Here is a 27,506-nt window from a genome sequence, read left to right on the forward strand (position 1 = left end):
ACATTGGAGAATCTCATGATTTGATTGCCACTTTCTTAAAATCCAATCAACCATCCATTTACAGAAGAATCTAATAACGAAATTGTATTGAACAGATTGAAAGGCAATATTTTTTAAATTGTTCTTGGTAGAAGCGAAGAATCAATAGATAATTAGCTCAACACAATGACCTCAGCTTAGTGTTCAATGAGCACTTCGATTATTAGCTGAGAGCTTTCTTTGCCAAAATTTACATTTTTACATTTGTAGATCGTGTGACTGGTACGATGATACTCTATGCCCAGGGAAGTCAGGAAAATTTCCATTACGAAAAGATCCTGGACTGACCGGGAATCGATTCGTTTTCTATAGATGTAACTAAGTTCTTTATTTTATGAGTCGAGTCTAGCAAAACGACTCAACTGGAGTAACTGTCGACCAAAAAATTTGTTAAACATAGCTCTGTCACTTGAGTTTTTCGGCAGTTGTCACTCTATGTGACTGGATTAGTATGGTAGTCGACGGGTGACATCTGAAATATGCATGCTTACTTTGGTCGACAGTACCTACAGACTCTCAGCTACAGAAGAGCCACATGAATATGTTCGATTTACAAAATAGACCCCTGAGTGTATCGTTTTAGCTTAATATGTAACCTAACTATCGTCAATGAATAAGGTCCACACTACGGTGGTTCACAATTTAAAAATGTTTGAGAAGTCAATCTTCCATATGTTCTTTACCATCCTTACCATAAAAGTTGTTCTGTGAAATTTTCAGCTTTCTAGGTGGTGATTTAAAGGTGGCCCAAAGGCACTGTTTATATGGAAATTACTATGGAGAAATTTTGAGATATGTTCCACACACGCTAGTACTGTAATGTAAGTACAAACTTATTATCCCATCGAAAAAAACTCATTCAAACCATAATAAAGAAATTTTCTGAAGAGAGGAATTCATTCTGGCCGATAGCAGAAGAGATATTTGCTGAGTTTGTTTGCTATTATTTAGCTTAATATGGGATCATAGCCCTGCAAACATGTACAAAAATTCCAAAAAAACAGCTCAAAAGGAACTTGTTTCTTCAGCAACATCTCTCATTAAGTTTTGAAGAATGAGGTTTCAATATGGGATCATAAGTTTCTACTTATTTTCTCAAAATTTCTCCATAGTAATTCCTTTATTACCCTACATTGTTTTTGAATCACCTGAAAGCTGAAAATTTCACGGAACACTATTTTTAAGGTAAGGCTGGTGAGGAGCATAAGGGAGATTGGATTTTCAAACATTTTTTTTTAAATTTGAATAGACCTAACCTACCTTACTCGAGGGGCCCAGATAGCCGTAGCGGTAAACGCGCAGCTATTCAGCAAGACCAAGCTGAGGGTCGTGGGTTCGAACCCCACCGGTCGAGGATCTTTTCGGGTTGGAAGTTTTCTCGACTTCCCAGGGCATAGAATATCTTCGTACCTGCCACACGATATACACATGCAAAAATGGTCAATTGGCATAGAAAGCTCTCAGTTAATAACTGTGGAAGTGCTCATAAGAACACTAAGCTGAGAAGCAGGCTTTGTCCCAGTTGGGACTTACCGCCAGAAAGAAGAAGAAGACCTAACCTACAAGCTTTTCATTGTCCTTCCTGATAATTTATCATGTTTTCATACCAGAGTATGTGCCCTGAACGACCACGTGGATCATTAGTTTACTGGAAGGATAGACTGTCTCATTGTTGACTGCTTCCCTTTAGACACAAACTATTAAACTCCTATCAAGCCATGTCGACTGGTTGTTTTGATAGGTTTATGCTTCCACATGACTTCACTCCCTGTATACAATGTTCAAAGCGCCAGAGCCATTCGGAGTACCGTAATTTCGGGTGAAATTGATCATTTTTCACTGTTTTCTTGGTATGCTTTCTAAACTGTTATCAATATCATACAACTAAATGCAGGAAAACAAGTACGAGGGTGAACCTCATTGGCTCATGTACCGAAATTTTTCAACAAATATGATGTTAGTGCCAAAAATCTGGTCTAAAATTAAAAATCGGGGAATCCCATTTGGGGGTGAAATTGATCACTTGTCAATGTTATTATTGTTAGTTACGAAATCAACTTTACATACTTAATTTGGGCCTCCTGAATCCAAATCTGCTTGACAAATTCTTAACAAGACAGTATTTATGGAAATAATCAATAATCAATGGGTTGTAAAATGGTGAGTCGACAACCAGGAAGGAGCGTCCAACATAGCTCTGGTCCTCGCAAGTCCCTACCTCACGCTTCCACGGGTCTAACGATGACAAAGACCGCCAGCTAAGGGTTGCGTACTTAGCTGGTAGTGCAACCTGGGCACTGTTGTCCTTCTGACATCAGCTAGAGTGAGGGGGTGCGTCCCGAGCGTCTGTTCACCAGGAGGTGCGGCTCAAACAGCGTCTGTTCTGGTATCCAGCGGCTGAGTATGAAATGTTGTATCACGTCAACTAACCTAAGGTGGCAGCCCCATCAACGTGATGTAGGTAGCGCAACCCCGGTAAGGTAGCATACCGAATTTCTCACCTACCACGAAAAATGGAGAAAGAAGAAATAACGAACGATATTTTCGGCAACCGACCTGGCAACGAAATAAGGACTATGAATGGAAACTTGGTACCTGGAATGTCAGGACGTTAAATGAACCCGGACGAGCGAGCCTTTTGGCTCGTGAACTGCAGAAGGTTGGAGTGGGCGTGGCCGCCATTCAAGAAGTGCGGTGGCCTAGATCTGGAGAACGTGAATTCCGGGCGGTCGATCCCATCGCCAACACTACGTTCAAATATAACATCTACCACAGCGGCGGCGATAAGGCAGAACATGGTGTCGGTTTCATAGTGATCGGGAAGCAGATGAAACGCGTTATGAAGTGGAAACCGATTAGCGAACGAATCTGTGTACTGAGGATACGGGGCAAATTCTTCAACTACAGCCTGATCAACATCTATGCACCGACGAACGACAAACCTGATGACGTGAAGGACGCGTTCTATGAAGGCCTTGATAAGGCCTATGGAGAGTGCCCAAAACACGACGTGAAAATCGTCATCGGAGATGCGAACGCGCAGGTCGGAAGAGAGGACTTTTTCCGTCCGATCATCGGTAAGGAGAGTCTTCACTCCGTTACCAATGACAACGGCCTACGACTAGTGACTTTCGCTGCTGCCAGGGGGATGGCCATCAGCAGCACCTACTTTGCACGCAAGGATATTCGGAAGCACACCTGGAGGCATCCAAATGGTGATACTTGCAACCAGATAGACCATATTCTGGTGGATGGCCGACATTTCTCAGATGTCATCGATGTTAGGAGTTTCAGGGGTCCTAACATTGACTCGGATCACTACCTCGTTGTCAGTAAAATTCGAGCGCGGTTATCAACTGTAGCGAATTCAAGACCACAGCGAACAATGCGATTCAATATCCAGCGCTTCTCAGCAGACGGTGTTACAGCTGAATACCACCAAAAGCTGGACGAGCGGATAGGTGAGGTCAATGTGAGCGAAAACTTCAACAATCTATGTGATGCAATCCATGGAGTGGTGAGTGAAACAGCGCGAGAAGTGATAGGTACTGCTCGAAGACGCCCCAGAAGCGGATGGTTCGACGAGGAGTGCCAGAGGGTGACGAATGAGAAGAACGTGGCCAGACGTCGGATGTTAGTGTCTGGTACCAGGCTGAACAGAGAGCGGTACAGGGAAGCAAGATCAGCCGAAAAGCGAATCCATCGCAGGAAGAAAAAAGAGTTTGATGAGAACGTGATAGCCGAGGCGCAAAACTGTATGGAACAGAACGATATGCGACGATTCTATGAAACTGTCAATGGCGTGCGGAGAAAGTCAGCGCCGTCTCCCGTCATGTGCAACGACCGTGAAGGTAATTTGCTGACAGATAAAACGATGGTGGCTGCCAGGTGGAAAGAGCACTTCGAAACGTTGCTGAATGGAGGGAACGATAGAGCATCGGAGAACAGAATGAACATCGACAACGACGGTCAAGCTGTGGAGCCTCCATCTCTAGATGAGGTTAAGAAGGCGATTAAAGAGCTGAAGAACAACAAGGCTGCTGGGAAGGATGAGCTCCCGGCCGAACTTCTCAAGCACGGTAGTGAGCAGCTGCATAGAATAATTCACCATATTCTACTAAGGATATGGGAGGAAGAAGAACTGCCTGCTAGCTGGATGGATGGCCTCATCTGCCCTCTCTTCAAAAAAGGGCATAGATTGGAGTGCGCCAATTACCGAGGAATAACGCTCCTCAATTCGGCGTACAAAATTATGTCACGTATTCTGTTCAACAGATTGAGACCGCTTGAAGAGTCCTTCGTCGGCGAATACCAAGCTGGTTTTCGTGAGGGCCGATCGACGTCGGATCAAATGTTTACCCTGCGACAGATCCTCGATAAATTCCGGGAGTACAACTTGCAGACTCATCATCTGTTCATTGATTTCAAGGCGGCGTACGATTCAGTTAAAAGAAACGAGTTGTGGGAAATAATGATGGAACATGGCTTTCCGACGAAGCTGATTAGACTGATTCGTGCAACGTTGGAAGGATCGAAATCAAGTATACGTGTTGCGGATGAGATTTCCACATCCTTCGTAACCTTAGACGGATTGAAGCAGGGCGATGCACTTTCAAACCTATTGTTCAACATAGCGTTAGAAGGAGCAATAAGGAGAGCTTGCGTGCATAGGAATGGCACTATTATCACACGTTCGTATATGCTCCTTGGTTTTGCGGACGATATCGACATAATCGGGATTGATCGCCGAGCCGTGGAAGAGGCATACGTGCCTTTTAAAAGGGAGACAACACGAATTGGGCTCAGTATCAATACCACGAAGACAAAGTACATGGTCGCTGGTAGACATCGTGGGCCCATAGGTGATGTTGGTAGTGAGGTGGTGATAGGTGGTGATATTTTTGAAGTAGTTGAAGAATTTGTGTACCTTGGAACTCTAGTGACTTGCGATAATGATGTTACCCGCGAGGTTAAAAGGCGTATTGCAGCTGCGAGTCGGGCTTTTTACGGACTTCGTAACCAGCTAAAGTCCCGCAGCTTACAGACGAAGACCAAACTCGCGTTGTACAAGACTCTAATTCTTCCGGTAGCTCTGTACGGCCACGAATCTTGGACGTTGAAAGAGGTCGACCGGAGAGCTTTTGGGGTCTTTGAACGTAAAGTGCTGCGAACAATACTCGGCGGTAAATTGGACAATGGCATCTGGCGGCGTCGCATGAATCACGAGTTATACCAAGTCTATAACGAAATGGATATTGTTAAGCGTATAAAACACGGCAGGCTGCGGTGGGCTGGGCATGTAGCTCGCATGTCGGAGGAACGTCAAGCTAAACTAATATTCAGCAGAGAACCAGGGAGAGGCCGTCGCCTCCGTGGAAGGCCGCGCACCAGATGGCTTTTTGCAGTTGAGGAGGATTTAAGGTCGCTTAACGTTCAGGGCGACAGGAAGCGATTGGCCCAGGACCGGGTCCAATGGAGAAGGCTTCTTCATTCGGCGTAGATTCAACGCAATAGCAAGGAATTGTTGCCCATCAAGTATCAAGTAAGTAATCAATAATTAAATTTCATGAATACCACGAAAAACGCCTAAATGTAGGTAATTTCCAAAGGTTTTCCCTACTTTGTTGCAGTAAATTGAATTTTTCAACAAAACGAGCAAATTGGTAAGAGTTTTTGATAGTAAAATCTGTTTTGGAGATATATTGTTAGCATCCTCACAAACTTTCAGGTTTACACCATGTCCCAATCCTTGTTTAGAACTAGAAGTTTATAGATGATGATCAATTTCACACTAAGCTTGATTCTAGAATTTTACATTATTTTCATAGAAATAAACATTCTGTGGCACAAAAAACTTCACTATACACAATTAGACATTATTTAAGATAAAAAACGTTCATTTACTATAAGTTGCAATGAGCTTGGTGCACTATTAGTAAGAAATAAAAACGCGTGACACGGTGATCAATTTCACCCTACTGATCAATTACACCCGAATTTACGGTACCGAGGCACGGGAAGGAAGAGTACACACTACCTACTGTGAAGAACTAATTTGCATTATTCTAGATGAACTGGTGAACAAAGCCGCATACGTGCAATTTACAGAATTAAGGGTTCGTTAAGCCCGACTTTGCGCTTATATCAAAGGCAACAATCTGCTACTGGATGTAAAGTGTTACCGCATACTGCCAACGTTACTCTCGGTAAATTAATGCATTCGACTCAGTGTGGAGTTGAGCACGAAACTACACGAATTGTGAAATTCAACCCTTTTCCGGTGGTATTAAGTTTTTGATTTGATTTGAATGGGATGGTGAAGTGAAATATTTGGATTGAATTAATGTTGTTCAAAATTATACTACTTGGGCGGTTTTTTTTCTCAGTAGGAAGTTTTCATCGTTTCTCTTCGTACTGCATAGTATTTTTTCGAATTTAGACTAAATTACACGTGTCAAAAAACAAAATCGATCGATAGAATTGACCATTACAGTTATGCCTTCATGATACTTACCTTAAAGTTTGTAATCAATAGAATCACTTTTGCGAGACCAATTAATGAACTTTTACTGAAATTTCAAAGTTTAATTAAATTTCAGAGATTCGCTATTCCTTTGGTTCGTGATTGCAACCATGTTAAGTAAAAAAACGAAACTTCTAACAGTTTTTTTCCTAGATGGTATCCAAAAAGGTTTACCACCGCTAGCATTCACTAACGGGTCCAACAAAAATCGAAGGCACGGGTCCAAACAAAGTTCAAAAAAGGATCATTAGGAACAGAAAAAAATAGCACTGAAAAGTTTTGTTTTATTGCTTTAGGCAGTTTTTCAAAATTTCCAAGACTAGAAACAATTTGTATTCGCACAACACGAGAGTTCGATGCGCACTGCACCAATTCTCAATTGTTTATAGCATATCTACTAGCAATACGTATGCATTAGCCCATCGGATGTATTTATCTGCCCTGTTGATTCTGCAGCCACATAACTAGTGATGGCAACAGATATAATTTATTGCAAACCGGCTGGTCAGTTCCCCCTATTAATAGAATCATACCCCTTCTGGCCATTTCTAAAACGGATCTCGTCCTCATAAAACTCATCATTCGTGTTGAGTCTAGAATTTATCATCGCGCGATTTGATTTGTGATTTCGTCTATCTTTTTCATTTATCTGCCTCTCCAACGGACGGTGTCGTATCACATCGTACATCTACCGAAAAAAAAACTTCAACACGGACTTCAACTGCGGATTTGGTTTTGCGAATCCAGGGCAGTGAAAAGCTACAGCCACAAATCAGCAGTCCACGTTTGACCGCACGGAAGTTCTCCGCTCCGAAAACGCCGGAGCGCCAACGGAAGAGTCTCTTCGGAACGCCACAACGGGAACGCGACTCGTCGAGGTATGTTCATGTATTGTTTTGTTTTCTCTTTCGGATGTTGTTTGAAATACATTTGGCTAATTTTTTTTATAAAATTTGATCAGTCTATCGTTTAGTTTGTTTCTTCTGCATGCCGCTGATTTTACCATTTTTCATGACTTTTCTGATGTTTGAAAGAGAATGTGTGTTTGTTTAGGTGAATGTGGCCATGTATTCTCGTGGAGTAGGCTGGAGCTTTCAACATCCCTATCAACCAATAATTGTTTAAACACTTTGAAACAATGCATGGATACAGCGGGAGTATTATCTCTGAGAATTAATATATCCAGTCTATTTTAATTTGATACAAAAACAGTTGAATCTATCTTGAGGAGTTCAGGGTTATTTATTTAATTTATGAATTTCCTTTTGATATTGGAAAAACTAGAAAAAATGTATTGAATATTGAGTTTGGAAACCCAACATATTTGCATCACATAAAATGAGAATTTCGAGAAAAATATTTAGTGTTATTTACAATACGCATTACGAGTCAGAAAATGAGATTTTGAAAATCATTTCTCAAATTAAATGCAGAAAGCAATCAGCAGAAATTGCAGGTCTTTAGTTTTATATCATAAAACATTGGTGGGTCTCAATGAAATTGCAAGTAAAATTACATTAAGAGTATCAAATTAAATTATTCATATTATTAATATTGCCAGCTAAAGAGACAGATAATTGTAAGTTTACTGAAAAAATTTGCAGATAGTTTCACATCTTCTCACCACGGAAAGTTGTATGTTACTTGCGGAAAATAATCGTTCAGTCAACATTCAAACTTTCTATTATTTAAGTTCTACTAGGATTTGGGTATGAAACATACATATAAAGACATTCTGAACCACTTTTTATATGCACATATATTTGCATGAAATCTGAGAAAAATCCGTAATTGAGGTTCATGAGAAGTGACGAAAATCAGTGAAGGAAGCAAATTACTTTGGAACAAATGAAATTTATAATAGCCGCTAAACATCCTGCTGGGTATTGTGAGAGTCCCTTTCGAAATCTTTAATAATCTAGCCAAGAATATTTTGAAGTACGTACCCCACAATTGTTCGATTCTTTAAGAATAATATTCAGCAATAATACTCAGCTTTTGACCAGACTCTGACCTACTATCCTATTCTATTCTAAATGGTTACCCGCCAATAATGAAAAACATTCTGGAAATACCGGAACGTCTTCTGACGTTTTCTTGTATAAATATTTGTAGCATTTCAGTGTTATGATACAGCGGCCAGAAATCGACCTATTATTATTTAAAATTCTGCATTGGAGTTTGTAAAAATCAAGGCCCGGAATGTGTGCAAATTGCGATAAAGCTTTTGCTAAAATATTGGTCAGAATTAAGTGAGGATCCTGCCCAGGGTTTTTACATAGATTAGGCCTAAGATTTTTTCAGAATCTCACCAAATATTTATTTCGCAATCTCCCTAGAAATCTTTGACAATGCTTCCAATATTTCAAAAGAAACCTGCTTAAAGTTTTATTACAAATTCGCTTCAGATCTTGTCAAAATATCCAAGAGATAAAAATCCTGGATACACTTTTATCCAAGTGTATTTACAAACATTTTTATGGAAATGTCCTGTTGACGATTCTGTGAAAGTACTGTAAACATTATATGTAGATTTATTTTAAGAATGAATAAAACTTCAATCGGCAATGTTCAAAATCTAGCTGCCATTCATAAGTTTCCAAAATTTGAAATTTGAACGTTAAATAATTTTTAAAATCAAGTATTTAAAGAGATATGAAAAAAATAATTAAACAATGACCGAGCTTGAAACTGAATTGAAGACTAATACACATAGATTTGGTAGGTACAATTAACCTACAGTTATGGAACAACTAAGGGTAATTTTTCAGAAAAAAAAATCATGGTGACGCTGTACAAAACAAAAATACCTCCCTGGCACAGCAGAATATTGTTGTTTTCGGAAATACTGCAAGAGGAGGATTCTTATTATGGATCCAATCGACTCATCGAAACATTATAACAGCAATTTATCTGCGAGGTAAACGAATGGTGTGTAAGGGCAACTTCACCGGTGGTACAAATCATCGATTGATTCCAAATTTTTGGACCGTATTGAAAATTGGATCTTGCACCGATGTTGCAGATAATGTACCAATTTTATTTCATTCCAGTTTTTTGGTCTATTTTTTTTAGAACAGGCAAACTGCCTGGTCCATTTTTGGTCGGATTTGGACTAACATTTGAGCTATTCCAAAACTGGTTTGAAACCTGTTTGTTTACCAGTTCGGTTTTTCTCGTTGAAACAACTACCGTCTGTAGTTCCTACTAATTCGAAGTAAGTAAAAAAGGAACAATACTCCATCGCTGCTGGGAAGGGTCTGTGGCCGTGAGGTTACGCATTTCGCTTCATAAGCGGAAAGTCATGGGTTTGATTCCTAGCTCCTCCACAAAAAAAAACCCCGTCCAGCTACCAGAAGACGCCGCACGGAGGGCCGTGCTTTGGGGAGCACATCCATCCTCCGTCAATATCAGATGGTGACTGAGACAAACTGACTCTTCGAAGGCGGCTAGTCTCAAACGACTCAGGAACACGGCAAAATGAACCACTGCAAGAGCAATGCACAGTGGTCCAGGAATCAGTTTTACGCGGAAAGATGCATTTTGAGCTTTAGAATGAAATATTAGACAAAAACGGTCTTCTACAAAGTTGTTTGTATTAGTTAAGCCCTTTGTTTGATGTTATTAAAAATTAGGGTGGACCACATTTTCATAGAAATTGTGTAACTAACTTTCTTATTTGAAGAAATTATATTATACATGCTTCAGCAAAGTTGTAGACCATTCAATTTCAAGCAACTTTGCTGAAAAAAGTTTTTTTGTATCTCTTAAATTGACCGATTTAGAGCTTTTTTCCTACGGTGACATAGGGTGGTCCGAACAAAACTGGTTTTCTGGCTCTAGAGTTTTCAATTCAAATTTCTCATCAAAGTAGTCTATGAAACACTTTTAGAGCTTTAAAAAATGCGTAATTTGGTGAGTGAAGAAACTCGCTATCTCCTTCCGTTTAGGAGTTATTGTTGTTTTTCTCTCAAAAACATGCCTACTTTGATTGTGAATATCTCTGATTGGGGCAAACATAAAAAATATCTTTTGACGGTATTCAAAAGACAAAATAAAATTATATATTGTATCAAAAAATTACAGATGTGTTATTTTTGTAACTCTAATAAAATGCCTTGAAAAACAAAGGATTTTAAGCAGAAAAACTTTAATAACTTTTGAACCAAAATAGATATCATCAATATTTTTGTATGAAAATTTGCATTTTGTTAAGTTCTTAAAGTCGTTCATAGACCGCTTTGACGAGAAATCCGAAATAAGAAAGATAGGGCTCTAAAACTATTTTGAAGATTTTCATAGTATGTATTTCTTTATTATTTTGCATTTTGAGCATGAAAATGAAATTTCAGACAAAAATGATCTTCTACAAAATTGTTTCTAAAAATGTTAGCTTACATACTGTGTCATTTGAAACTAGGGTGGTCCACAATATCACACATATCATATAATCAACTTTCTTATTTGCAAAAATACTGGTATATGCTCTTAGGCAAAGCGGTAGAACTTGTAATTTTGATCAACTTTGCCAAAAAAAGTTTTTCTGTAGCTCAAAATTTGACCAATCTAGAGCATTTTTTCCTAATCATCGCAGGGTGGTCCAACAAAAATAAGTTTTTCAACTCTAGTTTTTTTAATATTATTTTCTCGTCAAAGTCGTATATGAACGACTTTTAGAACTTAACAAAACGCAAATTTTCATGCAAAAATATTGTTGATATCTATTTTGGTTCAAAAGTTATTAAAGTTTTTCTGCTTAAAATCCTTTGTTTTTCAAGACGTTTTATTAGAGTTACAAAAATAACACATCTGTAATTTTTTGATACAATATATAATTTTATTTTGTCTTTTGAATACCGTCAAAAGATATTTTTTATGTTTGCCCCAATCAGAGATATTCACAATCAAAGTAGGCATGTTTTTGAGAGAAAAACAACAATAACTCCTAAACGGAAGGAGATAGCGAGTTTCTTCATTCACCAAATTACGCATTTTTCAAAGCTCTAAAAGTGTTTCATAGACTACTTTGATGAGAAATTTGAATTGAAAACTCTAGAGCCAGAAAACCAGTTTTGTTCGGACCACCCTATGTCACCGTAGGAAAAAAGCTCTAAATCGGTCAATTTAAGAGATACAAAAAAACTTTTTTCAGCAAAGTTGCTTGAAATTGAATGGTCTACAACTTTGCTGAAGCATGTATAATATAATTTATTCAAATAAGAAAGTTAGTTACACAATTTCTATGAAAATGTGGTCCACCCTAATTTTTAATAACATCAAACAAAGGGCTTAACTAATACAAACAACTTTGTAGAAGACCATTTTTGTCTAATGTTTCATTCCAAAGCTCAAAATGCATCTTTCCGCGTAAAACTGATTCCTGGACCATAGTGCAATGGACTATGGATTTTATTGAAATTGATTGGACCAACAGCAGAGCACTCTCCTACTTGCTCAGTATGAGAGTAAAAAAGTAGAAGAGAGTGATGTAAATTAAGAATAGTTAAGAATGGAATCTGTATCGATAAAGAAGAAGTATGATTCCAACACAGTGGCGGCCATGAGCACAGAGTGCCTTTCAAATAAACATAAGGAATAAAAAAAACTCCATCGCTGCTGTTTTTTTTAACAATATTTATTCCTCTTCTAGCAATTCCTTCGAGGAATTCTCCAAGAATTCATCCATAAATCATCAGCCTATTTTTCCGGGGAAACCTGTAGGAATTCCTACATAAATTCGTACATGAATTCCTCCACGAATGTCTACGGGTACACATCTGAAGATTCCTCAACAGAAATTTACAGGAGAATTTCCAGGAATTCTATCAAACATGTGAAGAACAGAAATTCCACTAAGAACTCCTCCTGGAATTGTTCGTGGGGGGGGGGGGGGGGGGGGGGGTTTCCAATAGCAATTCTTCTGGGGATTTTGTCCAGAAATTCATCTGGAGATTTACTACAGCTATTTCTCTGGGGATTTTCACCTGGAATTTCTCAGGAGATCTCCCCCAGGGATTCCTTCGGGGACATCCTCCTAGAACGCCTCAGTGGATTTTCAATACCATTTTCTCCAAGGATTTCATCCAAGATTTCCTCTGAGGATTTTTTCCATTGACTTCTCCGGGGTTTTCCCCTAAGAACTCCTTCAGGAATTCATTCGGAGATTTTCTCATGGGATTCCTCTGGAGATTTTATCAACAATTCCGCCAGAGATTTCCGCCCAAAAAACCTTCGGGGATTCTCTCAAGAATTTCTCCGGGGACTACGTCCAGAAACCCCTCTGGGAATTTGGTCCAAAATGGGGATTTCCTCCAGGGATCTTCTCCAAAAATTTTTTGGTGGATGTTTTCAGAAAATTCATTTGAGGTTTTTCTCAGAAATTTCGCAGAGATTTACACCAGGAATTTCGCCGGAGAAATCTTCAAGCACTCCTCCGGGGATTTTCGCCAGGAATTCCTCCGGGGATTTGGTCCAGGAATTCCTCCGGAGATTTCAAGGATTTTTCCGGAATAACTCTGGGGATTTATAGAAGCAATTCCTTCCAGGATTCCTCCGAATATATCTCCCAAGAATTACTCCGGGCATTATCTCCAGAAATTCCTTAGGGAAATTCCAATAGTAGGGGTTTCGTCCAGAATTGTTCCGGGGATTTCGTCCAGGAATTCCTCCAGGTATCTATTAATAAATTCCTCTGGGAATTTCCAAAGAAATGTAGGTTGTATCGGAAGATTCCTTAAAGAATTTTTTTCGGGGATGTCCCCCAAGAACAACTCTGAGAATTTTCTTCAAGAACTCCTCAGGAGAATTCCAATAGTAACCCTTCCACAGATTTCGTCCAAGAATTCCTCTGGAAATTTTGTCTAGAAATTCTTGCGGGGATTTCATCCAGGATTTTTTTAGGGTGAAGGTATTCAATATTTCTTTCAGACATTTCCCGGGAATTTTCTCCACGAATTAATGCGGAGATTTCCTCCAGGAACTCTTCTAGAGGTTTTTTTTTCCCGGTGATTTGCTTTTCTGCTTCCTTCTGGGATTTCTCTAAGGAATTCTCTCGGGGTTTTCTTCAGAAATTTATCCGGAGATTTTTTCCAAAAACTATTTCGGAGATTTCCCCCAAGAACTCCACTGGGGATTTTGTCCAGGAATTCCTCAGGGGATTTTCAATAGTAATTCTTTCGGGGTTTTTGTCCAGGAATTCTTTCGAGATTCCGTTGAGAATTATCCTCAGGATTTCCTCCAGTGATTCCTCTGGAGATTTCAAGGATTCATTCCTAAGAAATCTTCTGTGGAATTTCGTCAGGAATTTCTCGGGGGAATTCCAATAGCTATTTCTCGGGAATTTCGTTCGGGACTTTCTGAATAAAAGGAATTATTCAGAATCCATTCTCCGGGGATTTAATTAGGAAACTCCTCCTGGTATTATCTCCAGTAATTTCCTCGAGAGCTTTTTTCAGAGCATTAATACGGAGATTTCTTCCGTCAATTATTATGAGGATTTGCACCATGAATTACTCCGGAGATATCTTCATAATTTCTTCATAGTTCCTCCAGGATTAGCTTCGCAGTTTTTCTAGGAATTTCTTCAGAGTTTCTTTATTAGGTTCTTCGGATTTCCCTCAAGACTTCTTTTAGAATACTTGCCGGGAATTCCTTCGGAGCTCCACCGAGAATCCTTACGGGGTTTCCTTCATAAATTTCTTGGAGCTCCAGAGTAACTCCGTGATTTCCTCCATTGTTTTTTTTAGGAGTTTCTTCGGAGATTCTCTAAAAATTATTCCGCAGTTCCTCCAGCAATTCCTTCGGAGTCCCTGCAGGAATTCCTTTGGACCCTCCAAAAGTTTCGTCAGAGTTTCTCATGGAATTTCTTCGGAGTTTCTCATTGAATTTCTTTGAAGTTCCTCCGAGAATTCCTTCAGATTTCATCCGGAAATTCTTCCTGAGCTCCATCTGGAATTCCTTAGGATTTCCTCCTGTTTTTTTTTTCGGAATTCTTACAGGACTTTTTCAGAGTTCCTCTTGTAGCTCTTTGGAAATTCTCCGGAGTTCCACTAAGAATTCTTCTGGAGTTACTCCAGATTTCCTCCAGGGTTTTCCACCAAGAACTGCTCCGGGAATTTTCTCTAGGAATTCATCGGGGGATTTCCAATAACAATTCCTCCGGGGATTTTGTCCAGGAATTCATTGATACATTCCTCCAAACATTATCTCCAAAAATTCCTTAAGACACTTTGCTTTGGACAGTTTGCTGGGGATTTGCACCAGGAATTTATCCGAAGATTACCTCCAGGAATTTCTCCAGGGGTTTCTCCAGAGACTTCCTCAGGATGTCTTCTCCATGGATTCTTTCGGGAGTATCCACCTAGAACTCCTCAGTAGATTTTCAATAGTATTTCGTTCAATACTTCCTCTGAGGATTTTTTTTTCATGAAATTATCCGGAGTTTTCCCCCAAGCACTCTTCCGGGGATTTCCTCCAAGAATTCCTTCGGGGGATTTCGTCCAGATATGCTTTCCGGGATTTTCTCCAGAAATTCTTTTGGGGATATTTTCAGTGAATTCATCCGGAGTTTTCCTCCAGGAAATTCGCTGGGGATTTACACCAGGAATTTATCTGGTGATTTTCTCCAAAAATTCCTCCGGAGATTTCAACAACTCCTTCGGAGATTTCAACGATTCCTCGTAGACATCTTTAAGCACTTCTCCGGGGATTTTCATCAGGAATTTCTTAAATGAATTCCAATCGCAATTCCTCCGAAGATTTCGTCCACAAATCCCTTCAAAGATTTAAAGGATTTCTCCGGAGATATTCCCAAGAACTCCTCCAGGAATTCTTCAGGGGATTTCCATTTTTTTTCCATTTCCATTTTTTTTTCAGGAATTCCTTCAGAAATCATGGACGAGAACAGCTTTCCCGGGAAGCTCACGAGATTGATAAGAGCGACGATGGAAGGTGTGCAAAATTGTGTGAAGGTTTCAGGCGAACACTCCAGTTCGTTTGGATCCCACCGGGGACTACGACAAGGTGATGGACTTTCGTGCCTGTTGTTCAATATTGCGCTAGAAGGTGTTATGCGGAGAGCCGGGCTTAACAGCCGGGGTACGATTTTTACGAGATCCAGTCAATTTGTTTGCTTCGCGGATGATATGGACATCGTCGGCCGAACATTTGAAACGGTGGCAGACCTGTACACCCGCCTGAAACGCGAGGCAGCAAAAGTTGGACTGGTGGCGAATGCGGCCAAGACAAAGTACATGCTAGCTGGTGGGGCCGAGCGCGACAGGGCTCGCCTAGGTAGCAGTGTTACGATAGACGGGGATACTTTCGAGGTGGTCGACGAGTTCGTCTACCTTGGATCCTTGCTGACGGCTGACAATAACGTTAGCCGTGAAATACGGAGGCGCATCATCAGTGGAAGTCGGGCCTACTATGGCCTCCAGAAGAAGCTGCGGTCAAAAACGATTCACGCCCGCACCAAATGTACCATGTACAAAACGCTCATAAGGACGGTAGTCCTCTACGGGCATGAAACGTGGACGATGCTCGAGGGGGACCTGCAAGCACTTGGAGTCTTCGAACGTCGGGTGCTTAGGACGATCTTCGGCGGTGTGCAGGAGAACGGTGTGTGGCGGCGAAGGATGAACCACGAGCTCGCCCAACTCTACGGCGAACCCAGTATCCAGAAGGTGGCCAAAGCTGGAAGGATACGATGGGCAGGGCATGTTGCAAGAATGCCGGACAACAACCCTGCAAAGATGGTGTTCGCTTCGGATCCGGTTGGTACAAGAAGGCGTGGAGCGCAGCGAGCTAGGTGGGCGGATCAAGTGCATATCAATTTGGCGAGCGTGGGGCAGAACCGAGGATGGAGAGATGCGGCCACGAACCGAGTATTGTGGCGTGAAATTGTTGATTCAGTGTTATCTGTGTAGATGTTAACTAAATAAATGAAATGAATCCTTCAGAAATTTCATTAAAAAATTTCTGCGAAATTTCCACCAGGAATTTCTCCTAGAATTTCAAGAATTCCTCCAAAGATGTCTTCCTCAAACTCCTTCGGGAATTTTCTCCAGGAATAAATCAGGGGGATTCTAGTAGCAATACCTCTTGGGACTTCGTTCGGAGTCATGATTTTTTTCGGAGCTCCACCGCAAATGCCTCGTAATTCCTCCGGGAAGTTTTTTAGAGTTCATCCAGATACTCCTTCGATTCCTCAGAAGTTCCTTCCAATATTTATCAGGAGTTTTTCCCAGATTTTTTCCGGAGTTCCTCCAAAGATGCCACCGTACTTTCTTCAGAAATTTCCCTGCAAGTTGCTGGAAGAATCCCGCTGGTAGCTCAACCAGAAATTCTACTTGAGTTCGTCCAGGAACCCCACAGGTGTTCCTCCATGAATGATCTTGGGTTTTTCCAGGATCCCTCCGGGAGTTATCATGTAATTTCCCCGGGAGTTCGTCCCTTAATTCCTCCAGGAGATTCTCCAAGAACTTCTAAGGATTCCGTTAACAAGAGTTCCTCAAAAAATCTTATCGGAAGTTCCAGTTATAATTCAGCGCTTCAATGAATATGGTTGACTTTATATAAGGCTAAAGGTTTTCTGCATGCAACTCATATGCATGGTCTGATTCGCTAATCACCACATAGTAACGCACATGCGCTAGTGTCTATGTACGAAAAATCGCTAAAAGGTAACAAGGAAAATGCGAAATGCATCTAACAAATTATTTCTCAAAACTGGGAACAATTTTCGAAAAATATATAGTACCGGTTGTGCGTAATAAAAACGACTTTCACGTCTATTAAATATTTTTACAATTAAAGCCATTCCCCATAGAAAATAATATGAGTAAACTATTGCTGATCAACTATGGACAGAGCAAAGCAGGTAATCCATTGCAACTTTGTTTGATAAGATATTCTCCGTTTAATCAAACTTTGATCCATAACTGTGGGGTGATAGTGCATGTTTTGAATATAACTTTGAGTGTTCCTTAAGTTCTACTGAAATACGAAATAAAATATGAACAAATGTGCCGGAAAAAATGGCAAAACATTTATAATTTTATGAAACTGTGGAAAGCTGACATTTTGATCTCATTGCTTTCTATTAATTCCACTGTACGACACCGGATGAATTCATCCACCAAACCAACTGAAGTCTGAGATCGCCCCATCCAGCTACCACGTTGACTAAGCCGTTATATTACGAGTCAACCCCAGCATCAAGGCACATCTGGACAACGGTCGTTAAAGCAAGACTTTTCACATTTCGTACCGAATTGAGACATCGCTTCCTCGAGCTGGCCGGTCATAAAATTATTGTTTTAAGTAATAAATCAAACACACCATGTCTGCCGCTGGAAGAACCGTTGCCTTGAGGGTTGTTGGTTCTGGTCTGCGAAATCTCTCCGCCTGAAGTACTACGGCAAGGACGACGACGATGACGCACTGGTCCAGGAGGCCTAATGGGGGACAACATTTGATTTCTGGTGTTGTCATCATTCGCCTTCATTCGTTTCGGCTTGTAGGTAGTAGATTGTGATTTATGGATATCATCCGGTTCCTTTTCGATTGTGTCCTGTTTGATTTCCCCTGGCAGCAATAACGACGATCCTATCATTCGAAGTTATCGTACAGGAAGGTAATTTGAAGCTGTTCATGAAATATTGCCGTTCCATGTCGGGATTGAATTTAAGGAATGCTTATGGGCTTTTGTGTGAGGCTGAGATACCTGCATGGTAAGATTTTTTAAATTAATTTCTAGAGATGCTTTGTTTATAGAAGGGATCTATTTAGGGATAAAATTTCGAATGTTTTAACCTTTCGGTGCTTTACGTATTTCGAACAATTTTACTATCTTGAACTCTAAATCTAGTTAAGTGCTACTTAAGGTGGAGATGAATCGAAGCCAAACCTCAATTAAAAAAATGAAGAATCAAACATCTGTTTTAGCTGAAAACATAATCGATTGGTTACTAGCTGGTGGTGACCAATCAATTAAGTTTTCAGCTCAAACAAATGTTCTTACTTACTTACTTACTTATTTGGCTTTACATCAATTATCTTGATAAAGCCTCGCCAACAATAATTCGCCAATTCACTCGGTTCATGGCCGCTTCTCTCCATCCTCGACTGTGACCCACGCTCTCCAGGTCCTGGTGCACCTGGTCAATCCACCTAGCTCGCTGCGCCCTACGCCTTCTTGTTCCGACCGGATTCGTAGCGAACACCATCTTTACAGGGATGTTGTCCGGCATTCTTGCAACATGCCCTGCCCAGCGTATCCTTCCAGCTTTAACTACCTTCACGATACTGGGTTCGCTGTAGAGTTGAGCGAGCTCGTGGTTTATCCTTCGCCGCCACACGCCGTTCTCCTGTACGCCACCGAAGATCGTCCTTAGCACTCGGCGTTCGAAAACCCCAAGAGCTTGCAAGTCCTCCTCGAGCATAGTCCACGCCTCATGCCCGTAGAGGACTACCGGTCTTATGAGCGCTTTGTACATCGTACATTTGGTGCAGGGGTGAATCTTTCTTGACCGCAGTTTCTTCTGGAGCCCATAGTAGGCACGACTTCCGCTGATGATGCGCCTCCATATTTCCCGACTAACATTGTTGTCAACCGTCAACAAAGATCCGAGGTAGACGAACTCGTCCACCACCTCGAAGGTATCTCCGTCTATCGTAACACTGCTTCCTAGGCGGGTCCTGTCGCGCTCAGTTCCGCCAACCAGCATGTACTTTGTACTGGAGTGTTCGCCCGAGATCTTCACGCAGTTTTGCACACCGTTCATCGTTGCTCTGATCAATCTTGTAAGCTTCCCGGAAAAGCTGTTCTCGTTCATGATTTTCCATAGCTCTACGCGGTCGATACTATCGTATGCCGCCTTGAAATCGATGAACAAATGGTGTGTAGGGACCTGGTACTCACGGCATTTCTGGAGGATTTGCCGCACGGAAAAGATCTGGTCCGTTGTCGAGCGGCCGTCGATAAAACCTGCTTGATAACTTCCCACGAACTCGTTTGCTATAGGTGATAGACGACGGAAGAGAATCTGGGATAGCACTTTGTAGGCGGTGTTTAGGATGGTGATCGCACGATAATTTTCACACTCCAGTTTGTCGCCCTTTTTGTAGATAGGGCATATAACGCCTTGCTTCCACTCCTCCGGTAGTTGTTCCGTTTCCCAGATTCTGACTATCAGCCGATGCAGACAAGCGGCCAACCTGTCCGGGCCCATCTTGATAAGTTCGGCTCCGATACCATCCTTGCCAGCGGCCTTGTTGTTCTTGAGCTGCTGAATGGCATCCTTAACTTCCCCCATCGTGGGAGCTGGTTGGTTTCCGCTGTCCGCTGTGCTGACGTAGCCATCGCCTTCGTTGCCCTGACCTTCTGCGCCTGTGTTCTCTGCGCTATTCAGGTGTTTATCGTAGTGCTGCTTCCACCTTTCGATAACCTCGCGTCCGTCCCTCAAGATGCTCCCATCCTTATCCCGGCACATCTCAGCTCGCAGCACGAAGCCTTTGCGGGATGTGTTGAGCTTCTGATAGAACTTCCGCGTTTCTTGATAACGGTACAGCAACTCCATCTCTTGGCATTCCACTTCTTCCAGGCGGCGCTTTTTGTCCCGGAATAGGCGGGTTTGCTGTTTCCGCTTCAATCTGTATCGTTCCACGTTTTGCCGCGTACCATGCTGCAGCATTGCGGCCCGCGCTGCATTCTTCTCCTCTAAAACCTCCTGGCACTCCTCGTCGAACCAATCGTTTCTTGAGCTCCGTTCCACAAATCCGACAATGCTTTCGGCAGCGTCGTTAATGGCTGCTTTGACTGTCCTCCAGCAGTCCTCAAGAGGGGCCCTATCGAGCTCGCCCTCATCCGACAACGCTGCCTCAAGGTGCTGCGCGTACGCATTGGCGACATCCGGTTGTTTCAGCCGCTCGAGATTGTACCGGGGCGGGCGTCGGTACCGTACATTGTTGATGACGGATAGTTTTGGGCGCAGTTTCACCATCACCAGGTAGTGGTCGGAGTCAATGTTAGCGCCACGATAGGTTCTGACGTCGGTTATGTCGGAGAAGTGCCGTCCATCGATCAAAACGTTGTCGATTTGCGATTCTGTCTGCTGAGGTGATCTCCAGGTGTACCGATACGGGAGGCTGTGCTGGAAATAGGTGCCGAATGGCCATATTCTTGGAGGCAGCAAAATCTATCAGTCGTAGGCCGTTCTCGTTCGTCAGCCGGTGGGCGCTGAACTTTCCAATCGTCGGTCTGAACTCCTCCTCCTGGCCAATCTGAGCTTTCAAATCTCCTATGATGACGTCGTGGCTTGGGCAGCGGTCGTACTCGCGTTCGAGCTGCGCGTAAAATGCGTCCTTGTCATCATCAGTGCTTCCGGAGTGTGGGCTATGCACGTTGATTATGCTGAAGTTAAAGAATCGGCCTTTGATTCTTAACTTGCACATTCGTTCATTGATCGGCCACCACCCGATCACGCGCCTTTGCATATCACCCATCACTATGAAAGCTGTTCCCAGCTCGTGGTAGATGGTATGATTACCTCTAAACGTTCGCACCAATACTCCTGTCCAGCACACCTCCTACAGCGCTACGATGTCGAAACCGCAGGTCTTCAGTACATCGGAGAGTATGCGAGTACTTCCAATGAAGTTGAAAGATTTGCAGTTCCACGTACCGAGTTTCCTATCGCTAGTCCTTTTTCGTCGCTGTGGTCTTTGCCGATTGTTCCGGTCCGTATTCTGTCGTTGACGTTCCTGTGCTGATGTGTTTTTACGGTTGGCTTGCAGGGCCTGACATCAACCCCCTAGATTTCCGGAGGACCATTCCCCCAAAATGTTCGGAGGACCATAGTGCGCAGTTTAGCTTAGAGTCCTTCTCTGGCACTCGGACGATGATCAGCCGCCCCTGACATGGGGAACAGACGCTGTTGTGAGCCGCTCCTAACCTGGAGTACAGACGCTGCAGGTTTGCAAAGGCAAAAGCAAAAGCAAAAGCAAACCCCCCCTTCCCTGTCAGCATACGACCAAAGTTCCCACCGGGGGTTGGTTACCCGATCTTCCCCAAGGTTACTCGTACCCCGGCCAGTACCACGAGGAGGTAGGGATAGGAGTTGCTGGGCCAGAGGCTAAGGACCGCACAAAGGGGTCTATTTTATTCCTTCAGGTACGCGAGGTACCAATGGTACGCCATGCCCAGCCATTTACCGCGCCCAAACAAATGTTCGATTGTCCCGAATTGTGCTCTTGAAAATTTGAAGTTTGGCATTGGTTCATCTTCACCTTTATTTGGAGCGCACTTCACGAAGAATTGATATTCTCCAATAGGTCTACAGGCCGCTGAATACGGACGGATTGATCCAAGAATATCGATATAACGAATTAATGCGATGGAAGAAATGGCAAGTATTATCAGCAAGATCCTAGCATAATTTGGAGGTGCTGAGAAAGACTAGTGGTATGTTTCGTAAAATCATAGGTTTGAATAGTGAAATTCTAAGGAGCGCAAGCTTGAGGATTCTGAAAGATATCTGGGCATTCCAAGAAGTGCACAGTGAGGATATATGAACCTAAAACGACGCCTTATTCATGCAGCTGATTGCGTTTCTCGAAAACCTTCATATTCCTTGTTGATACGTCAAGAAATCGAATGGTGACAACATTTTTTCTCAGGCATTCACGCTGTATGATCAGCCCACTTGAGTCTGCCGGTAGGCGATACACTTAATAAACATATTTTTTCAACAGATTTGAAACAGCTCGTTTGAACAAAGCACTGACACTAGGACAACAAAAAGTCTATGAAATCTCACAGAGTTTTAGTCTCGTCTCCTCAGTTGTTATTTTTATAGTGGAATTACATGCTTTGCGTATGTAAAAGCATACCACAATCATGGAAGCAGTCCAAGCAAACCGTTGTATCTTTTAGCATTTTATGATTTTCATATATAAGTGGCTTATTTCAAATAACAAGTGACAAAAGCGAGCACAGTCTAAACTACATTTTTTTCTCAATAAGGTCAGTAAAGTATGTGATGAGTACGATAGAGACTCTATATGACGTTAGATTTTTTAAAACGTGACCCAATATTATATACCAGCCGTGCACAAGCTGAAGTACACTGCGTACTATTTCATAGTTTAAATAAAGGGTGCCGGTGCCATGAAACTGTCTAAATGTTCTTTACGAGATCCTGGTGATCGCTAGCTGGATGTAGGAGTTTTCTTACTGGATTCTGGAGATTTCTCAAAGATTCTTTGTTGTCATAGTGGGGTTCTGAGATTTTTAAAAGATTCTTGAGAGTACTGGGAAGAATCTGGGTATCACTATCAGACATTAGTAGTTTCTTGCGAGATCCTGAGAATGCATAATTCGTTATTGGGGATGCTGTGCGAAACTTGTCGATTCCTAGAATACTCCTAAGATTTCTAAGGCGTCTTGTGAATTTCTAGTGGCATACTGTGAATTTCTGGCAAAATTTTGAGGCTTCTGGAAAGGTTTCGAGTGGAATTTGGAGAAGGCTAGCGGGTGTCTGCAAAGACCTTATACATTTTAACAGTAAGGTGCAGAGCTACTTGGACACTTCCAAGATTCACTTTGGCATGGGGGGTTTATCACGGTCGAATTGTCTGAAACTTTCCGATCTTCTCCAATCGAGAATAGATTGCGCTCAACTACTGTCACTCATCAATGTAAATGTTCCATACCATCATCTTCAATCCAACTCCTTCCGTTTTTTGCACGATGCTCACACAAACTACGGGCATCACGAACCATTTAAAAGTATGAGCCGGACGTTCAACCGTTGTTTTAATAAATTTGATTTTCATCTTTTCCGCCCAACTCTTCGTAAAAAAAAAATCATCTGGTTCTGGCAAGCTAAGTTTATTTTACTCATAATTATAAGGTAAATTAAAGTAATCTTTTTTTCAGTTGAAAACAAATGTAATATTCTGTTGATACGAAAAGAAGAGGAGGTTTTGCGCCCATTTGAGAAAGAGCTCAATATAGCTCAACTCAAATGAGCTTTCCCCTGCTTCATATAAACAAATATACTAACAGGAGATTCTTGAAGAATCCTTGGAAGTATTATTAATTGTAGAACTACTTGGCAGAATCTTTGGGCGTAATCCCCAGTAAATTCCTGGAAAATTAAATAATAACTGGGTTCATGTTTTATATACTTTTGTATAGAACAATGTGAATACTTTCTGAAATTTCTGCCTACAATTATTTTACGTTATTCTTGTTTGTTAATTCAAATCAATAGCCTGAACTAAAATTCGTAGTTCGTAAGGAAGTAGCATTTCGATTTTGGCAAATGCATGAGCATGAGCATGATTGACCGCCTGCAGATGCTACTCCGAACAGCTGTACTTACAAAGGGAACCAACAGACACTACTCTTGATCAGTAGCATCCTCGATGTTTAAGCACTGCACAATGGTCGGGCTCCATATAAAGGGGCGGCCAAAACTACCAAAAATTTTTTTGAGATTTTCATGATTTTTTTAATTTTAAAATATACCTCATGTGTTATATTATTATGATCCTTAACTGAAATTGAACTAAAATTTAAATTTCTATGAATTTTATGACGGCAAACTGGCTGAAGTCAAAAAATTGAAAAATGTAACTTTAAAATAAAGCACAAATTTTATAATTTAGGAATGCAATATTTCCCCAAAGTTACCCACTATCTGAAAGCTTATGGTTCAACACTTTTATAGAGCATGAGGATGGATATAAATATTTGGTTTAAGTTTTAATACTATTCAATATTCCACTTAAGTAATTTTGATGATTTTGAACATGAAAAACATCTCTTGTCGCGTCATGTCGCCGCCATTTCGAATATTGCACATCAAAAAGCATCCTTAGATCTCACAAAAAAGCTTTAATTTTTTTTGCAGAAATTTGCTGATTTGCAAGTTAGAGCTATTTGAATAATTCAATATTTTACATATATTTTGACGATATTTTTCATAAAAAGTTCATTTAAAATATATGTAACCACTATTCTTACAAATTTTGATCAAACTCGATCAAATATAAACAAAATTTGTGCTTTCAATCCAGTTTGAAAACAATTTTAATTTATAAAAATCTTTTTTTCAAAGTTACGTAATTTGTTAATAACCCCTTCTGAAACAACAAAAACGCCAAAGAACATATTCAGATTACATATTTCATCGATTAAGGCGATAAAAATAGTTTTGGCCAAACTTCACTTTTTTCCGACCATTGTGCACTGGTGCTCTCATTATTATTACAAACAATAACGGCGCCGGCTTCATCCGAATGCAGGTTTGGGGATGAGAGGGACATTTTGACGTGTTACTTGCTTTATGGAAGCCCAAGAGTCCTCGGCACTTCCACAAGTAGACACTGGGAGTTTGGATATAGGAAAGGTTTGGGTAAAGGATTCGTTTTGGTAAACGATAAATATATAATTTGAAATGAATGCGCCTAACCGGATACGCGATATTACTCGATAAAAGCATTGAACAGTGTTCGTCGCTCGCCCTACAGGAGCAAGCGACAAGATCAAAGGATCAAACACTACTAGCACGATCTGCGATACTATTCCACCGTGGTACGCGAACGACGCGTGACATGTTCGATCCTCATCCCCGTCGATCATCACGCGTCTGCCAATTCACGCCAACTAACAACGTTGCGACCATTTGTCCTGCTGATCTACAAGACGTTAAGATAATTAAGCAATTACAAGACCAATTATCACCACAAGTATTAGAAAATCCATCAGCTAAAGTAATTCATCGATTCTTCGTAGAGCAAACCGACGAGCCAAAAATACAAAGGAACCACCCTAACACACGATGGAGCAAAATCTGGAAAAATATAGGCACTCCACTATTGACATCACCTCAGAAAAGCACTCTATTCATGATCGTAAACGAAAAGACCGTTTATGGGAAGCTCTACCATACGATTGGAAGAGCTGACAGTGAGGTGTGTCCTTACTGCAATGGCTCAGTAGAAACAATGCAGCATAAATTCAACGAATGTCCTCGCATCGCACAAGCTTGGCTTCAACTGCAGCGTAGAATCGCCACAATTATCCCTGGAAGACGACAACTCACATTTTCCGAGCTGGTACGCCCAATTCTGGACAACATTTCACCAAATCGGAGAGCTAAGCTCTTCAAACTGTTCATAGCGTACATCACTTTCATTAATAACATTAACGGTAGAGTAGATGTGCAAGCATTAGACTTTATTTTGGCCTGCGAAGTTTGAATTATAATCCTGAAATTATACTTTTACAACTAACACGACCAATAAACGCTTTTACAAAAAAAAAAAAAAGCTCTATTGCGCTCGGTTCCTCCAGCCAGCAGATATTTCGTCTTCGACGTATTTACCTTCAGTACAACCCGATCCACTTCTCGTTTCAGCCTGGTATGCTGTTCAGAAACCACCTGGAACATTCTTCCGACATAGCTCTTCGCGGTCGAAGGTATCATAGGCCGCTTTGAAATCGATGTATAGGTGGTGCGTAGGGACTTGATATTCGCTACACTTTTGGAGGATCTGCTGCAACATAAAAATTTGGTCTGTCGTCGATCTCCTGTCCACAAAGCCGGCTTGATAACTTCCCACAAATCTGGTTGCCAGTGGCGATAGACAGCGGAAGATGATCTGGGAAAGTAATTTATAGGCTGCGTTAAGAATGGTGATCGCTCGAAAGTTCTCACATTATAACTTGTTACACTTTTTTTTGGTATTAAGAACGATACAGCTGCTTCATCTCTTCGCACTCCAACTCTTCCAGGTGGCGCTTTTTATCCCGGAACAGATGGATTTCCTGTCTTTGCTTCTGTTTGTATCGTTCCACGTTTTGACGGGTGCGTTGCTGGAGCATAATCGCCCGCGCTGCATTATTCTCGTCCAAAACCGTCTGACATTCCTTGTCGAACCATCCGTTCCGTCGCTATCCTTCCACGAGCTCAATGGCACCTTCCGCTGTGTTGTTAATGGCTGCTTTGACACAACTCCAGCAGTCCTCAAGAGGGACTTCCCAGTGAACCACGTATCGTATAAGGATATGCGCCAAAAATCTCATATTCATACGTCAAAAATCAGAATCGCACAATATGTCAAATCAAAACGAATAAATGTTAACACAAATTGTATATAATTCTCCACTACGATTCATTGTCGACAAACTTTGTTGACAACAAACCATGACGTAAAAAGTATAATCTAGAATCACGTCAAGTCCAGGGATTGAATCCTGAGAAAATTGAGAGAATCTCTCACGTATCGCTCTCTGTAACTATCATAACATGCTGCACATTATGAGAGACTGTATATCGTATACTGCTACAACTTTGATCAGATTGGGGGGATAGTAGTGCATGATAAAACACCTCTAAACATGCTCCAAGCCTGGGGGACACTATTGCTATTGGAAGTTTGTGGATTGTTCATCGTGCCAGTAAAGAAAAACACCTATCCCCAACGGTAAACAAGCGAGAAAAATGGATTTTATCATCGCTCTCTCATTGGGGCTCTCGCTCGCTGCTTCCATTTATCAGACTTGTTACACCTTGCGATACAATGACGATCGTGGACCGCAAGAGATGGGATGTTTTTCTTTGCTTGCTTTGATCGTGCTTCATACTCAAATGAGAGCGAATTCTGCAATGCCTGGTCAAGTCATATAAACTGACAGATCATATATCAATGCAGACTAGCATCAAATGAAATCGCAATAACTTAGCAAAATTTGCCACCCGAGGTTGGTATCTTCTGGCGGTGGGCTTCAAAGAACAACAAAGCGTGTGTGCTGTATAGCAAACTTCCTTTCATGCTGGCAAATAATCACACTATTTCCGTGTAGCGGTCTGTGGCGTAGTGATATGGTACCGGTTTAGGGAACCAAAGGTCCAGTGTTCGAATCTTGCTGGAA

General features: G+C 41.4%; 1 protein-coding gene across 6 annotated transcripts in view; it reads left to right on the forward strand.

The window, feature by feature from the left end:
• Positions 1-27,506, forward strand: part of LOC5574550 (ras-specific guanine nucleotide-releasing factor 2) — a 714,561-nt gene that overhangs the window by 152,547 nt on the left and 534,508 nt on the right. For all 6 annotated transcript variants that reach the window (XM_021850760.1, XM_021850761.1, XM_021850764.1 and 3 more), the window contains one exon: positions 7,310-7,440. In XM_021850760.1, coding sequence (XP_021706452.1) covers positions 7,310-7,440 — 131 coding nt within the window. The remainder of the gene's footprint in view (positions 1-7,309; positions 7,441-27,506) is intronic.

The sequence above is a fragment of the Aedes aegypti genome, chromosome 3 (assembly GCF_002204515.2).
Source record: "Aedes aegypti strain LVP_AGWG chromosome 3, AaegL5.0 Primary Assembly, whole genome shotgun sequence".
NCBI lineage: Eukaryota > Metazoa > Arthropoda > Insecta > Diptera > Culicidae > Aedes > Aedes aegypti.